We start from the raw sequence: 16513 nt of genomic DNA on the forward strand, positions 1-16513 counted from the left end.
TCTGGATGAGACCCGGAGGCTTCCCAGTATCCCTCCCTCACTCCAGTCGGCGGCTTTTTCAAGTGTTTTGACATCCAGCCTCAGAACTGAAGATGTGGGTTACCGGCGCGAGTGGTCTGGGGCTCCCACGTCCCCCTCCAGGGAATGGGGGAGCTGTGGAGATGGCAGCGCCGCAAGTGGTGATGTCATGCTCGTTTGCTTGTTTTTCTTTGGGGAGTTCTGTCCACTCGTTTGACTTTCAGTAGTACAGTAGTTTCAACCAGAATAGGGGTTTGTTTTGTGATGCTTACCTTTCTGGGTGCCTGACCTGGTCGATGGCAGACATAGAATGCTCCAAATCACATGTGCTATTCTTCAGGCCATTGCTCCTCGTGCCTCTATGAGGGGGCCAGGTTCTGGCTCGTGGTCCCCGGTAGACTTATGAACTCCATTCACACTTACTGATGTCAAAGTCTAATATATTACATATCAGCCTGGATAGCTCCAGGGAGCCTCCGGGCCACGCCCAGAAAATGCCGTTTCATTACATTCAACACTTTTCTGGGGGGAGCCCCTACGGCTCCCCGGAGCTATCCATGGCTGATATGGATACCCTAACTATTTTGCATCAGTCGATGTGGGTGGAGTTCTAGGCCTACCGGGGACCACGAGCCAGAACCTGGCCCCCTCAGAGAGGCAAGGGAAGCAATGGCCCATAGAAATGCACATGTGATTTGGAGCATTCTATATCTGCCATCGACCGGGACAGGCACCCAGAAAGGTAAGCGCCACAAAACAAACCCCTATTCTGGTTAAACAACAAAAATCGACAAACGAGTGGACAGAACTCCCCCAGGAAAACGAACTAACAAGCATGACGTCACGCGAGCCGCGCCGCATGTCTGCGCAGCTCCCCCTTCCCCGGGAGGGGGAAGGGGGAGCCCCAGACCCCCGCGCCGGCGATCCCCGCCTCAGTTCCTCGGCTGATGGGATCATGCACGGTCGTGTGGCTCCAGCTCCAGTCTTGTCTCAGTGCTGTGACTTGTTTTCAGTGCTGCTCTTATGGTGGTCGTGTGAGCTGGGAGTAGTATTCTCAGGTACTCAGGCTACATGTGCTTAGGGTCACCTTCCCTGAGTGCCCTGTAAATACCGCCCTTGGGGCTTGGGGTTGCCTTCCACAAGTCACCTTGGGTCTACCTCTGATGGCTTTTCGCTGCTTGGCGTTTGGCCGCCCCGAGGGTTTGGGGGGTTTCACTCCCTTGTTTACCTTGGGGTAAGTGGTAGTTATAGCACTGATGGGGCGCAGGGTACTGCGTAGCTAGTTTTCACCTATGACAGCGGCTGGCTCTGTTCCTTCAACCCATGGCGTTTCATTACATTTAACGCTGTTTTTTTTATATATATATATATATAACCTTTGGAAGGAACATACAATGATTTTGGTCTATCTGCTTGGATGCCGCAAATCATGCTTACAGTATATGATTTGTGGATTTAAAATAGTTGTGGACATACACAGGGCTCACATTTGCTTCCTCAGACCTCCAATAACCATCTCAAATCTTGAACAAATCCCGAGTCCCTCACTTTCCTTTTAGAACATAAATAAAAAAAAAATGAGGAGCATTGTTTGGCAACATCACCATCTAGTGTCTGAAGGTTTAGGGCAGCCATAGAAGGAACGTTAAATTTTAACAACAGCAAATGAGTGATTACCATGTGTGTATTTCAGACAAAATGTGCTATGTGAAATTTTAAGATTTAGGCTTATATAAACACCAAATATATATATATATTAGTATGAATAAATACATGGTATCCATATATTTATTCTTATATATCCATACATACTTATATTTTATAAATTGTACATAATAAATACTACCTTTGACACATCAATGCAACCTATTAGTATGAAAAAATTAAATAAAGTGATACTGAAAATAAATAGACAAAGTTACTCGCACACAGCACCTCACCTCATTTGTACCGCAAACTCCCCACTTTTCCAGGTCACTACACCTAAACCACAATACATAGACGTTCTGTGGGCAACCCCTTTACCTCCCTCAAGTTATCCCACCAATATAATGCTATCCTATTTGGGGTCATCAGTCACAGAGTTCTTGTTGCCTACTGGGAACCAGCACCAGAACCTGGCCCCTCTCACAGAGGGGCAGGGAGCAATGCCCTTTGAACACTTTACATTTATTATATACTTGCCATCGAGCATACAGAAAGGTAGGCGAAACAAAACACTGTCTGGTTGAAAAATTGGACCTACGTCCTCTAAAGAGCAAAAGAACTCCCCCCAGAAAGGTAACAAACAAGCAACACTTCGTTCAGCTAGCTTCCCCACTTGTTAGCGCCACCCCCAATCCATGGGGGGAAGGGGAGCCCACTTGGGTGAGCCCGGCCTTCAGTTCTTAACTGATGGTGCTGGCAGTCAGATGTTACCTCAGGCCACGATTTCCTATTCTGGGATTTTGCCTTGTGTGGCTGCTCCTGCACTTGTGGTGTGTGTTGGCTTGGCATTCCTGGGTACCGGTACCTTCGCAAGGTGCCCCGCCCCGTAAGTACTGCCCATGCGTGGTCAGGGTTATCCTCCCGGGGGCGTTTTGGAAACACTCCCTGTTCGAGGACTTACTCACTTGTGTTGTCCTCGCCCTTTAGATCATTCAGGGGTCTTGGGCTTTCTGCCTTGCCCTGGGTAGGGGGGTGTTTATTGGCTGGTGGAGTGCACTGCAGCTGGTGCAGCCTGCTTTAGCTATCCTGCAGCAATCGTCCTTTCTCTCCGTTTACTTGTTGGCTGTTGTGGAGTTTTGGGGCTATATTGTGTTTTTCATTTTGTTGGCATTTTTTGCCTGGTTTGTGGAGGAGTCCTGCTATCCTCTCATTAGGCTATGCCATGACGTCCGCAAGTTCGCAGCTCTTGCTACCGTCTTTGACAATATGTCCTGGGCTGACATTCAGGCGCGGGGATTTCGGCAGTCGAACAGGGTACTGGCTGCTACGTTGTACCTTTTGTTGTACCTTTATCATATATTTCACAAAACTTGACATACATCGCATTTACTTCATGTCCAAACAACAAGTCTTTCCAGTCAAAATCCTTAAAAAATGTGAGTTCCCCATAATGACCTCTCCTGAAATCAGGTTTTTCAACTGCTTCAACCTCATTTTCTTCTAGATTATAATGCATTGCATTTCTTACTTTATTCCCGCAAAGACATGATCACCTTTACCCAAGGGAGGGAGGTACTGAATATCAAATATCTCTTCCTCTTTCCTGGTAAATATCAAATCCAGCATGGAGGGCACATTCCCTTCCCTCATCCTCGTAGCTTGTTTAACATGTTGAAACATGAATGTTTCCAGGATGAGGTTAACAAATCTACAAGTCGAAAAATCCTCCGTTCTAGCTTCATATGCCTCCCAGTCTATGGATTTCAAGTTGAAGTCGCCAACTACCAACAGTCGTGATCTATCCTTATCAGCTCTCGCTATAATCTCTCTCTCATTATTGTTATAAGACCCTCTCTTTTATTATCCAGCTCCTCCTTTGACCATGTGTTGCATGACGGTGCACTATATGCATTTATGATCGTTAGTTTATCATCCTGATTGCAGATCTCTAGTGCTATTATGTCAACTTCTCATGGACTGGCAATCATTATTTTGTTCACCTTTAGGTGTTCTTTCACCAGCACAGCAACGCCACCGCCTTCCCTAATTTTTCTGTCCCATGACAGAATTGAGTAGCCCCTTGGGAATATGACCTCATTTAAAATAGCATCTTCAAGTTTTGTCTCTGTGAGTGCAACAACATCTGGTTATTGCAGCTGTATTACATCAATTAACTCCAGTGTCTTTGATCTTATTCTATCTATTTGAGTATGCAATCTTCAGGAACATGTTCCCCCTCTCCTTATTCTTCACTTCCCCTTTCTCTAGTGATTTTGATGGGTTGCCTTTTTGTATCATTTTACTGGTCTGCCTACCCCTGAGCCGGTCGGCCGAGCGGACAGCACGCTGGACTTGTGATCCTGTGGTCCTGGGTTCGATCCCAGGTGCCGGCGAGAAACAATGGGCAGAGTTTCTTTCACCCTATGCCCCTGTTACCTAGCAGTAAATAGGTACCTGGGTGTTAGTCAGCTGTCACGGGCTGCTTCCTGAGGGTGGAGGCCTGGTCGAGGACCGGGCCGCGGGGACACTAAAGCCCCGAAATCATCACAAGATAACCACAAGGAAGATAACCCCTATCACTTTGTAGAAAAAAAAAAAAAATTCTCCATTTCTGCTCTTATTTAGACTTTTGCTTCGACAAGGTTCAGTTTCAGCTTCTGTTTTCTTTTGAAAGATTATGTCTTTAACGACCATCCTTTCCGTTCCTCGTCACTTTGTCACTTTCTAGCATTCCTTAGTACTTCTTCCATCTGTTTGGCACTGTTTAGGGTGATCCTCAAAGGCCGATCTTTCCTGTTCACATGCTTTCCAATACTCCTGTAGTAGCAGACATTCTCTATGGTAGTAAGACCTTCCACGAGGCCAACAATTTTATCTACTACTTTCTCTTCTTCTACAGCTCTTTCTGACATAGATCTTATCCAAAAATTATGAGGTACTTTGATCAACTGTGTTTTGCACCAATTTAGGATTTGATGCCAGTTCCTTTCTGCCTTCCAGCCTAATGTTTGTTTTATCCTGGTTGCTGCAGTGTTTGACTTCCTTTACTGCTTCTTCTATTTTTTCCTTCTCCTTGGCCACTTGTGCATAGGTGAGTTGCATATCTTTCTTGCACTGTTCTATTCCCTGTGTAACTTCCTCCATCTGTACTGACAAAAGCTGTTTTTCCTGTTGAATTTCCTTGCCTAACTTATTGTTTTTTAAGAGTTTATTTTCCTCTTCCATGGCTTTGCAATTTGTTTCCAATTGATTCTTTTCCTTGCGTAAGTCTTTCACTAACTCCTCAAGACTTAAAACTTTGCTTGTCAAATGGTCATTACTTTCTTTCAATTTGCTGATTATTTCTACATAATAGTTCACTATAATATCTAATTTTGCCAATTTGTTGTGTAGACTGCCTATATCAATGCTTTCTTAGTTATAACCCCCTAAAATCTAGCTCTGTTTTGTTTTCCTTCTTGCCGGCGGCCATCTTGAATATTGTTGTTTGCACTGTGAACACTAGGGTAACTTTTTCTCATCCAATTTTTTACTTCACTTGGCTCATTGTGTTATCTCGTCTATTTTTCCAAAGCACTACACCTTTATGTTCCTTGGGACACCACTCACCTGTACTACAATACTTAGGAATTGTGAAATATCTTGGAGCTCCTCTGATACAGGTGTTGACACAAGGGGTGTCACCCTTTGAATGGTGCGGCACTGGCGAAGCCACTTCAGCTTGCATTCGGGATTGAAATTTAAATAAGTTTATTGAGGTAAAATACACACAAAGGGATGAGGTAGCTCAAGCTATTCTCACCCTGTTCAGTACATTGTGTTAATACATACATAGACACACATCACAAGCAATAAACGCATTACCGAACATTCTGAGAGATAAACATATACGAATTTTACTTCTGCCCCGTTTTGTAAGTTTTCACGTCCTTTGTTTTACCTCCGGACTGCTCGTGCGCTGCCTGAGTCATCCTAGTCCTTCGACAGCGTGATCTCATTTCTCTCTCCTCAGTTTGTGGCTGCTCCTTTGGTTCAAGATTGTTTTTCCATGTCTTAGTTTCTGTTGGCATTGGCTTTTGGGGGTCATATTGGCAAGCTTCATGCTCTCCTCTGGCCCAGGGGTTTTTGCTTTTTCAGTCCTTGTGGTCGGTTTGTTCGGTTGCAGCTATCTCCTTCTTTTCTGGCAAAGAACGAGATGGCTACTTTCTGGAGGGGCGCTTGGGTCATTGATGCTTGGTTAGTCAAATTGGGGGTGAATCCTGTGTCTGGTTGTGGCTCTTCGCCGTCATCTGCGTTATCTATCCATGTGCCCATGACGTTCGTAAGCTTGTTGCTTTGGCTGCCATGTTCGGTAACATGTCTTGGGCTGACATTCAAGCACAGGGATTTTAGAGGTGGAACAGGATCCGGGCCGCCCATTATTTGGTTAATATTCCTGGTCCTGGTCGTTCGTGTGTGGCTTTGGATCACAAGCTGCAACCAGTTGTCTCGAGTTGAGGAGCGCCTGGCAGCCACCTCCCGGGTAAGTCCCTCTTTTTACTTTTCTTTGGTTATGTAGCTCCAATGAGCCGAAGGGGCTCCCCACAGAAAAACAGCATTGAATGTGATGAAACGCCATTTTCTGTGAGAGCCCCTGGCGCCCAACCTCCCTCCGGCCGGCGGTTTCATTTTGTTTTTGATACGTGGCCTCCGAACTAAGGGTGTGAGTAGCTGGTGCAAGGGGATCCGGGGCTCCCCCTCCCCCTCCTGGGGAGGGGAGGGCAGCACGGCGGCGGTGAAGACGTTTACATGTTTGCTTGGGTGTTGGGGGAGTTCTACCTCTGTTCAGTCTTCGTTTGCAATTTTCTTACCAAGTGGGTTTTTTTTTTTTGTTATGCCTACCTTTCTGGGTAGGCATAACTACCTACCTTTCGATGGCAGACATGGAATGCTCCCAATCACATGGGGGTTTCCATTGACCATTGCTCCTTGTGCCTCTCTGAGGTGGCCAGGTTCTGGCTTGTGGTCCCCAGTAGCACCATCGTGGTTGCTTACCGGCAACCACGATAGCTCCAATTGACTGATGCCCCAGACTAATACTGTATATTGCATATCAGTCTGATAGATCCAGGGAGTGTCTGGGGCTCACCCAGAAAATGGCATTTCATTACATTTAACTTTGTTTTTTTCCCCACAATATGTTTTGGGACGATATTCAGGCGCGGGGGTTATGGGGGTTGAGCAGGGTCCTGGCCGCCAGGTATCTCATGAACGTCCTGAGCCCCTTGTGGCCTTGTGATGTTGGGGTGCTTGTCACGGCCATCTCTCTCTTCCTCGCATTGAAACCTGCAGTTGTGCGGCCTCCCTGTTAAGTCCCAGTTTTTAAGTCCCAGTGGGTAAGCCTTCAGGGATCTGACGGGCTCACCACAGAAAACCAGTGTTGAATAAAATGAAATGCTAGTTTCTGGGTGAGCCCCGGAGGCTCCGTGACCCTCTCCATCCCTCCCTCCGGTGGGGCGGCTATCATCATTCAAGAACTGAGGGGTGAGGAGCCCAACTGATCCAGGCCGACTCCCCTCTCCCCCTTGGGGGGATGGCGCTAACAAGCAGGGGGTGGCTAGTTGACGAAGTGTTGCTTGTTTTTCTTTCTGGGGAAGTTCTTTTGCTGTTTAGGGGATGTAAGTTGCATTTTTAACCAGACAGTGGTCTGTTTTGTTTCACCTACCTTTCTGGCTGCTTTTCCTGGTTGATGGCAAGTATGGCTGACTTTAAATGTAAAGTGTTTGTGGGCCATTGCTCCCTGTGCCTCTCTGAGGGGGCCAAGTTCTGGCTCGTGGTCCCCGCTAGGCATATGAACTGTGAACGATGACCCCAACTAATATAGCACTACTTCACTTCTGGATAGCTTAAGGAAGCCTTCAAGCCTCATCCAGAAACTAGCGTTTCATTACATTCAACTGTTTTTTTTTCGTACTTGTATTGATATGTCAAAGGTGGTGTTCATTATGTATAACTTTGAAAATACAATTATATGCAGATACATGTGCATAAATACATGCACACCATGTATTTATTCATACTAATATATATTTACCAGGTATGTATAAGTCTGAATCTTATAATTATCCATAGCACACATTTTGCCTGTAAATATATGTATTGTACATGGTAATCACTCACTTGCTGCGGTTAAAAGTTCACTGGCTCCTGGTATGGCTGCCATGCACGTTCACACACTGGATGGTGATGTGCCAGTCATGGTCCTTGTCTTTTTACTAAAGCCCTAGAAGGAAAGTAAGGAACTCTTGATTTTTTACAAGATGGGTGATGGTTACTGGAGGCTTCAGTAAGCAAATGAAAGCCTCGTGTATATGCAGGACTTTTAAATCTTTTGTGGTACTTTAAAACAGCTCCAGCCATTATGCACAGTGGAAGGGTTAACCAATATGTAACTTGTAACTTATAAAGTGTTAAATATGTAAGAATTGGGAGATGAATGAATTTATGATAATTTAATTTCAGGTTGCTGGAGCTGATATTCTACGTCATTGTCGACTTGTTCAGGCCAGCTGTGGAGCAGCTTGCCATGCACACACCGATCATCAAAGTATGCAATGATGCTTTGTTTTAAGGTCTTATTTTGACTATGTTCTCTATATCTGCTGAGCACAGACACTATTCAAATATTTTCACTTCTGAAATTTGGATAATGGTGGCAAATATAAATGCTGTATTTTTTAACCCTCTGATATTTTTTTCTTAGAGTTAAAGAAAAAGTGCATTATTATTATGTGTGTGATTTACTGGAGTTTAGTGTTACTTATTTATCCATGTGCCTGATCAGGTAAATGAAGGATCATAATGTTTTGTGAATTTGTTCCAGTTTTTTCAACATGGGCTAATGTTGAACAAACCTTATCCATGCCCATCACCCGTCCGGCCGTATGTCCATGTCCATCACCCACTCGTCTGTCCATGCCCCTCACCCACTCGTCTGTCCATGCCCATCACCCACCCATCCGTCCATGCCCATCACCCACCCATCCGTCCGTCCATGCCCGTCACCCATCCGTCCGTCCATGCCCATCGCCCATCCGTCCGTCCATGCCTATCGCCCACCCGTCCGTCCATGCCCTTCATCCATTTGTCTACTTATCCATGCTCACCATCAGTTCATCCAACAATGGCCACCACTTACCTGTTCATTCAACTATGTGCACCAGCCAAAGAAATGCAAAGTGCTGGCCGGTAGCACAGACACTCAGTATAGTGTGGAGGAAGAGCTTGGACATGGAGGAGATACCAGATGCACTTAAAGTAGCAGACATAAATCGAGGAACTCAATAAGAAATTTCAGGAAGTCTTCACCTCAGAGCAAGGAGAAGTTCCAGAGATAAGGGAAGGAACATCAAACCAGACACCACTAGAGGAGTTTGTGATTACCAGTGGGGAGGTGAGAAAGCATCTGCTAGATTTGGATGTGACAAAGGCTATAGGCCCAGATGGAATCTCCTGGTTGATACCTGGTTGATGGGGTTCTGGGAGTTCTTCTACTCCCCAAGCCCGGCCCGAGGCCAGGCTTGAATCTCACCATGGATTCTAAAGGAAGGAGCAGAAGCTCTGTGCCTACCACTCTCCATGGTGTACAAGAAGACACTGGTAATAGGTGAACTGCCAAAAATTTGGAAGATGGCCAATGTAGTCCCAATATAGAAGAAGGGTGATAGGCAGGAGGCACTGAACTACAGGCCAGTGTCCCTAACTTGCATTCCATGCAAGATGATGGAAAAGATTGAGCATGGGTTCAGAGATGGCAAATCATGCCTATCAGGATTAATTGAGTTCTATGACCAGGCAACAAAAATCAGGCAAGAGAGAGAGGGCTGGGCAGATTGCATATTTCTGCCCAGTAATAATAATAATTAATAATTTTATTATTTCGAGGCCATAGGTCACTGAACTGTGGCAATGAAATCGAACGAAACAGACATGGTGCTGTGTGTACAAGGATTAGACCCGTCCACTCGTGCTGTAGTTGTTGTTCCAATAACATAAATAATTTATCAAATAGCAGATGTCTATTATATTACAGTATATTTTGGGTTTTATTTAGTTTAGTTTAGTTTAATTAGGATAATAAACAGCTATTAAAACACTTGTTTTAGAAATGATTTATTAGTCTGAAACTTTCATGTGTCACTGAACTATGACGACACAGACAAAGGAAAACCAAGTGAGGTTTACAGTACAATATTCCCTTATCTGTCCACCCTCACTCATCTTGTTTCATCACAGAAAATGTCTATAAGGAGATTTTACCACATGTAGTTAGCTAATCATGCTTCAGCCTTAAATTAATTTACAAAGATATACGTGTGCCACAAATCGGTGAACGAAAATCATGGAAACTTGGTTGTTCACTTGTGTAGAGCACTCTGGCTGGTGTTTGGTTAATATAGTTCACTTGTGTGATCCAACTTGTCATATGAAGGAATTATTAATTGTTACCTGTGATAGAATGGGAAAGTTTTCCACCACTGTCCCAACATCGTAACTTTGTGGTCCACTTGTGTGGTCCACTTGTGTGGTCCAACTTGTCATATGTAGGAATTATTAATTGTTACCTGTAATTACCTAAGTGTAATTACCTAAGTGTAGTTACAGGATGAGAGCTACGCTCGTGGTGTCCCGTCTTCCCAGCACTCTTTGTCATATAACGCTTTGAAACTACTGACGGTCTTGGCCTCCACCACCTTCGTGCTTCCACCACCTGTGATAGAATGGGAAAATTTTCCACCAGTCTGTAAACTCTGTCCTGATATTGTAAGCAAATCCATACATCCCCCGCTTCAGCAAACAATTGTTCGTCGAACCGGGTGAATAAATCCGGCCTGAAAAGTATGCGACCTAGAAGATTCGTTGAATCAGGGTACGTTGAATCGAGGTTGTACTGTATTTGAAGCTTTCACAGAAACCCATGCAGGGGAATTTATATACAGTGAGTTCTGAATACCAGAATACCTTCTTGAGGTTATCTTGAGATGATTTCGGGGCTTTTAGTGTCCCCGCGGCCCGGTCCTCGACTAGGCCTCCACCCCCAGGAAGCAGCCTGTGACAGCTGACTAACACCCAGGTACCTATTTTACTGCTAGGTAACAGGGGCATAGGGTGAAAGAAACTCTGCCCATTGTTTGAGATATATACAAGAGTTGTTACATTCTTGTACAGCCACTAGTACGCGTAGCGTTTCAGGCAGGTCCCTTGAATACGATCCCCTGTTGCAAAGAATCGTTTTTTCATCCAAGTACACATTTTACTGTTGCGTTAAACAGAGGCTACAGTTAAGGAATTGCGCCCAGTAAATCCTCCCCGGCCAGGATACGAACCCATGACATAGCGCTCGTGGAACGTCAGGCGAGTGTCTTACCACTACACCACGGAGACTGTTTCTCGCCGGCGCCTGGGATCGAACCCAGGACCACAGGATCACAAGTCCAGTGTGCTGTCCGCTCGGCCGACCGGCTCCATAATCTACCTGTATAATCTATATAGATGTGATAGGGTAAATAGGTCACATGGAGGAGTAGATCTGTATATTAGAGAAAACGCTGTATGCTCAGAGCTCCTTAGCTTTACAGATAAGGTGGTTGAAGTACTGGGAGTAAAAATAGATAAAATAAACTTTATTATTATTTTAATATACAAACTGCCAGATGCAACGGCTGAGGGATTCACAGAACAGATAAACAAAATAGGGAATAGCTTCAATAATTTGGCAAACCCAATTCAGTACCTCATATTATCTTCCAAGGTGACTTCAGCCTGCCTGGTTTAAGATGGAGAATACCAAACAATAATAATATACCAGGAAATCTATCTGGACATAACCAACCACAGATTACAGAACTACTTAAATTTTGTGACAAATTTTCAATCAACCATCAGATATCAGAGCGAACTAGGAGCGAAAATATTGTAGATCTGGTCTTCACAAACAATGAAGACATAATAAGAGACATTACAATCTCAGATACCACATACTCAGATCACTAGCTCATTGAAGTGCACACTAACATCAGTACTCATAATAGACCTAAAACAATGATCAAGCGAGAGGGGTTATTCAGTAAGTTTAATTTTATTAATAAAAGGATAGACTGGGAGAAAATAAACAAGGAATTTAAAACATTCAATGGGAAACTGATCTAAGTGATAAAATCTCACACAAGGAGTAGAACAACTGACTTCTAAGGCATATAAAGTCTGAAACTTGTTTCTTTGAGGAAAGCCAGAAAGTGGTCCAATGTAAAAAAAAAATGCAGGCGAACGACATTTCAAAAGAGAAAAAAATACTGGAAATGCTTAAGCAGACGTGACTTTCCCTACAAAGGGAAAAAATCTAGCAAAGACTGAAGCATTCATATCAGATTGAAAAAATGCAACTAGAACAGAAAGCAATACAAGAAATAATAATAATAATAAAAATATTTGTTCACAAATGCAAAATCTAAAGCAAAAACCACTGCCAGTGTTGGACCTATTCGTATAAGTGAAAGTTCTTACACCGAGGATGACAGAGAAATTAGTGAAATCCTAAAAAAAAAATAAAAAAGCAGAATGAGGGCATGTTTAGCACTCCAATAAACAGCATGAAAGTGGAAGATCCGGACAACTACGTATATACAGTGGAACCTCTATTAACGAGTGGCTCTATTAACGAGTTTTTCCAGTAACAAGCAAGCCACTCGCAGCAAATTCGTCTCTATTGACGAGCTCGCCTCTATTAACACTTTCGCGCTATCTGGACGCGCCGGCGCGTTCGGTTTCGTCTAACGTAAACGCATAGTGGACATAAAGTTATGTCAACTTTTAAAATATTTGTATAAAATTCAATTTTTATCCGATTTACTTTGGGTTTAATTCAAACTGCGCGCTATGAGGCTCTCTTTCTCACCACTAGGCTGCATGGTACAATAAGTTCATGAAAGGTGTGGATAACTTCGATCAAATGGTATTTTGTCCCAAACGGGTTGCAGGTGGGTGACTTTAGCCGTTTATACTGGTAATTCTTCCCCCATATCATGTATTATATGCATATGTCTGTTTAGGGAATTTTATTCCGATCAATATACAACCAAAAATAACTGTGTGCAACAAGTATAATCTTGACAAACATAACAAAAGTAAAAATATTTCGTGTGTGTTTGACGCTCACTGATATGTTCCAGCGTTGTTTTATATTTGTCGCTATTCTAACTTACGCTTTGTTGATATTTTTTACCTATGGGCACATAGAACATTCTATTGCGAACACATTGACATAAAAATGAATGACGTACATAGAAAATTAATGTCATGAGAGTGAAATAAGTATAAACTTTCAAAGCGCCGTGCGTCGTCCCGTCACCGATACCGGGTAACAATTTCACCACTTCCCACACTCTTGCGGGCGGGCTGCATCATTATTCTACGCTTATATTCATATCACCGTGTTGGGAATTTCATTGCGAGTCCATTGATACCAAAATTAACGCTGTAGAACAAGTGTGGAGGTGATTACAATCCCAAGAGTAAAAACATTTTGTTGCTGATGGGCGCTCACGGCGAGTCATCTACGTAGTTATTTATTTGGTGCTGGTATTCCTATATGTTTCGTGACTTATTTTACTAATGTTCTTCTAGAGAATTTTATTGCGAACACGTTGGTACCAAAATGAAATACGTAGCATGAGAACTAAGGTCAGAAGAGTAAAAAGAGTATACACATTTTTGTTTTTACGCTTAAGCGATAAAAACGCAGCGCGCACATTCGGTTGGCTGAGTGACCTTTGCGGAGAGCGCGAAAGTGTTAACGAGTGAAACCACATGGCGCTTCCTAGCGTCTCGCGGGTTCTCGCAAATTCTCGGACGCCTCCGACGCCAGTGTTGTTGTTGTATCTCACATGACAAGCATCCCTCTGGATTTATTTGAGCTTTTCTTTGGGTTTTTAGTGGTTTTGCGACTACAATTTGTAACACGATGTCTCCAAAGAAGCTGCTTGCTAAAGATAGTGTTGTCAAGAGGAAGAAAGACACAATTACTGTGGATTTAAAGAAGGAAATTATAGCAAAGCATGAGTGTGGTGTCTGTGTGACTGATCTCACAAGGGAGTATGGCAGGTCCTCATCAACAATTTACACCATTAGTAAGGGAATGAGGAGGTAAGGGAGGATGCTGCCTCTTCCACTGAGATCAGGGAAGTGTTTGGAATGTTTGAAAAGGTGAATGCATTCTTGGAAAAGCTGCCCTGATAAAGCAGTGACAACCCGGTGTGTGAAAATGTTTAATTAATTTATCACTTTGTGATAACACTTTATGAAAGTTATGTCGCTTGAACGTGACACACTTTTTTCTCTTGAATGCACCCCAAACACCGCGCTGAAGCGTCATTTGAGCAAATATTTCTATAAAATCCAATTCTTATCCGATCGACTTGGGGATTGTATACATGTTTGCCATGAAATTTCCGTTTTCTTTAATAACCACATTGCCTATTTGAGAAAACGGCATTGTATTGTATCTTTGTGGTATGACTATTATATTGTTGACACAACGAGTGTAATCAACGTAGTTTTTTATTTGGTGCTGGTCTAACGCATCCTTGTGTGACATTTGAAATGAAATTTGAGTGAAATTCCCAAGAAGAGAGAGTCCGCCTGACTCAGAGGTGGATTCTCCTTCTACACCATAACCCCTCTCCTCCTTCCCACCTCTCCATTGTCTCCCTCAAGCCAGCAACTACTCTTCATAAGGTAAAGTAAATATTAAAACACTACAACAAAACATTTATATTTACATGTGCAGTATTATATTTACATAAAAAAAAGTCATACAAGTATGGAAGTTTTTGGGAGTGGAACGGATTAAATTTATTTCCTTTATTTCAAATGGGGAAATTTGTTTAAGACGAGTTTTCCAGGTAACGAGCTCGGTGCCAGAACGGATTAAACTCGTTAATAGAGGTTCCACTGTATAACTAATATCAACCTGAGCTTGGCAGATTTTGAAAGAGAAATTGCATGCACTCAGCCCCGGGTCCAGACTCATGGAATTCATTATTTATAAAGTAATGCAAAGTGCCAGTAGCACAGGCACTCAGTATAGTGTGGAGGAAGAGCTTGGACACGGGAGGGAGATACCTGATGCGCTTAAAGCAGCAGACATAGCCCCTCTACACAAGGGAGGGAGCAAAGCATTGGCAAAGAATTATAGACCAGTTGCACTAACATCCTACATAATACAAGTATTTGAGAGAGTGATTAGGAGTCAGGGGCCAGATTCACGAAGCAGTTACGCAAGCACTTACGAACGTGTACATCTTTCCTCAATCTTTGACGGCTTTGGTTACATTTATTAAACAATTTACAAGCATGAAAACTTGCCAATCAACTGTTGTTATTGTTATAAACAGCCTCCTGGTGCTTCGGAGCTTATTAACTGTTTAATAATTGGAAACAAAGCCGCCAAAGATTGGGAAAAAATGTACAGGTTCATAAGTACTTGCGTAAGTGCTTTTGTGAATCTGGCCCCAGGTCACCATTTTCATGGAGACCAATGACCTTCATAACCCAGGCCAACATGTTCATAACCCAACAACCAACAAGATTTAGAGCGGGAAAATCATGCCTCTCACGGCTACTTGACCACTATGACAAACACTTAGGCATTAGAAGAAAACGGAATGCAGCTGTGATATACATAGACTTCACAACGGCATTTGATATATGTGAGCATGGAGTGATAAGACACAAAATGAGGTAAATGGGAATAACAGTTAAAGTAGGAAGGTGGATATTAAATTTTCTGTCGTACAGAACACAAAGAGTAACAGTCAACCAAATAAAATTGAGTCCAAGTGCAGCTCTGTTCCTCAGGTTACAGGGGTACAGTCCTTGCACTACTGCTTTTTCATTATTTTCATATTAGATATAGACAAAAATACAAGTCACAGCTTCATATCATCCTTTACAGATGACACAAAAATCAGCATGAAAATTACCTCTGCTGAAGACATTTAAAAACTACAAGCAGATATTAATACAGCTTTCAACTGGGCAGCAGAAATTAACATGATGTTAAACAGTGATAAATTCCAGGTACTCAGGTACAATAAAAAGGAGGACCTTAAACAAAATACGGTATTAAATACAGTCGGGAATAATTATGTCCGACGACCTAACATTTAGGGAGCATAACCAAGCAAATATTGCATCAGCCAGAAAAATGATAGGATAGATTACGAGAACTTTCAAATCCAGGGATCCCATCACAATGGTTGTACTATTCATTACTTACTTTCCCCTTCAGAGCAGGAGAGATTGCTGAAATAGAGGGAATACAGAGAACATATACGGCATACATAGATGCGATGAAGCACCTAAATTATTGGGATCATCTCAAAGCTCTCCAAATGTACTCAATAAAAAGGAGATGAGAGAAATATTAAATAATATACATGTGGAAGATACTGGAGGGCCAGGTACCAAATCTACACAGTAAAATAACAACATACTGGAGTGAACGATATGGAAGAAAATGCAGAATAGAACCAGTGAAGAGCAGAGGTGCCATAGGCACAATCAGAGAACACTGTATAAACATCAGAGGTCCACAGTTGTTTAACATCCTCCTATCGAGTATAAGAAATAGTGTTGGAACGACAGTGGACATCTTCAAGAGAAAACTAGATAGTCAAAAAGTGCAGGACCAACCGGGCTGTGGTCCTGCACAGCCTAGTAGTCCAAGCTCTCATAAGTCAAGCCTGGCCCCGGACTGGGCTTAGGGAGTACTGTAGTTGTTGATTTGTGTCTCCTTTGGCCTAGTCTTGAG

At 43.1% G+C, this 16513-nt stretch overlaps 1 protein-coding gene across 4 annotated transcripts in view; it reads left to right on the forward strand.

Moving 5' to 3' along the window:
• LOC123754116 (selenocysteine lyase) overlaps positions 1-16513 on the forward strand; it is an 84385-nt gene that overhangs the window by 55058 nt on the left and 12814 nt on the right. For all 4 annotated transcript variants that reach the window (XM_045736310.2, XM_045736312.2, XM_069308612.1 and 1 more), the window contains one exon: positions 8167-8251. In XM_045736310.2, coding sequence (XP_045592266.1) covers positions 8167-8251 — 85 coding nt within the window. The remainder of the gene's footprint in view (positions 1-8166; positions 8252-16513) is intronic.

The sequence above is a fragment of the Procambarus clarkii genome, chromosome 6 (genome assembly GCF_040958095.1).
Source record: "Procambarus clarkii isolate CNS0578487 chromosome 6, FALCON_Pclarkii_2.0, whole genome shotgun sequence".
Lineage (NCBI taxonomy): Eukaryota > Metazoa > Arthropoda > Malacostraca > Decapoda > Cambaridae > Procambarus > Procambarus clarkii.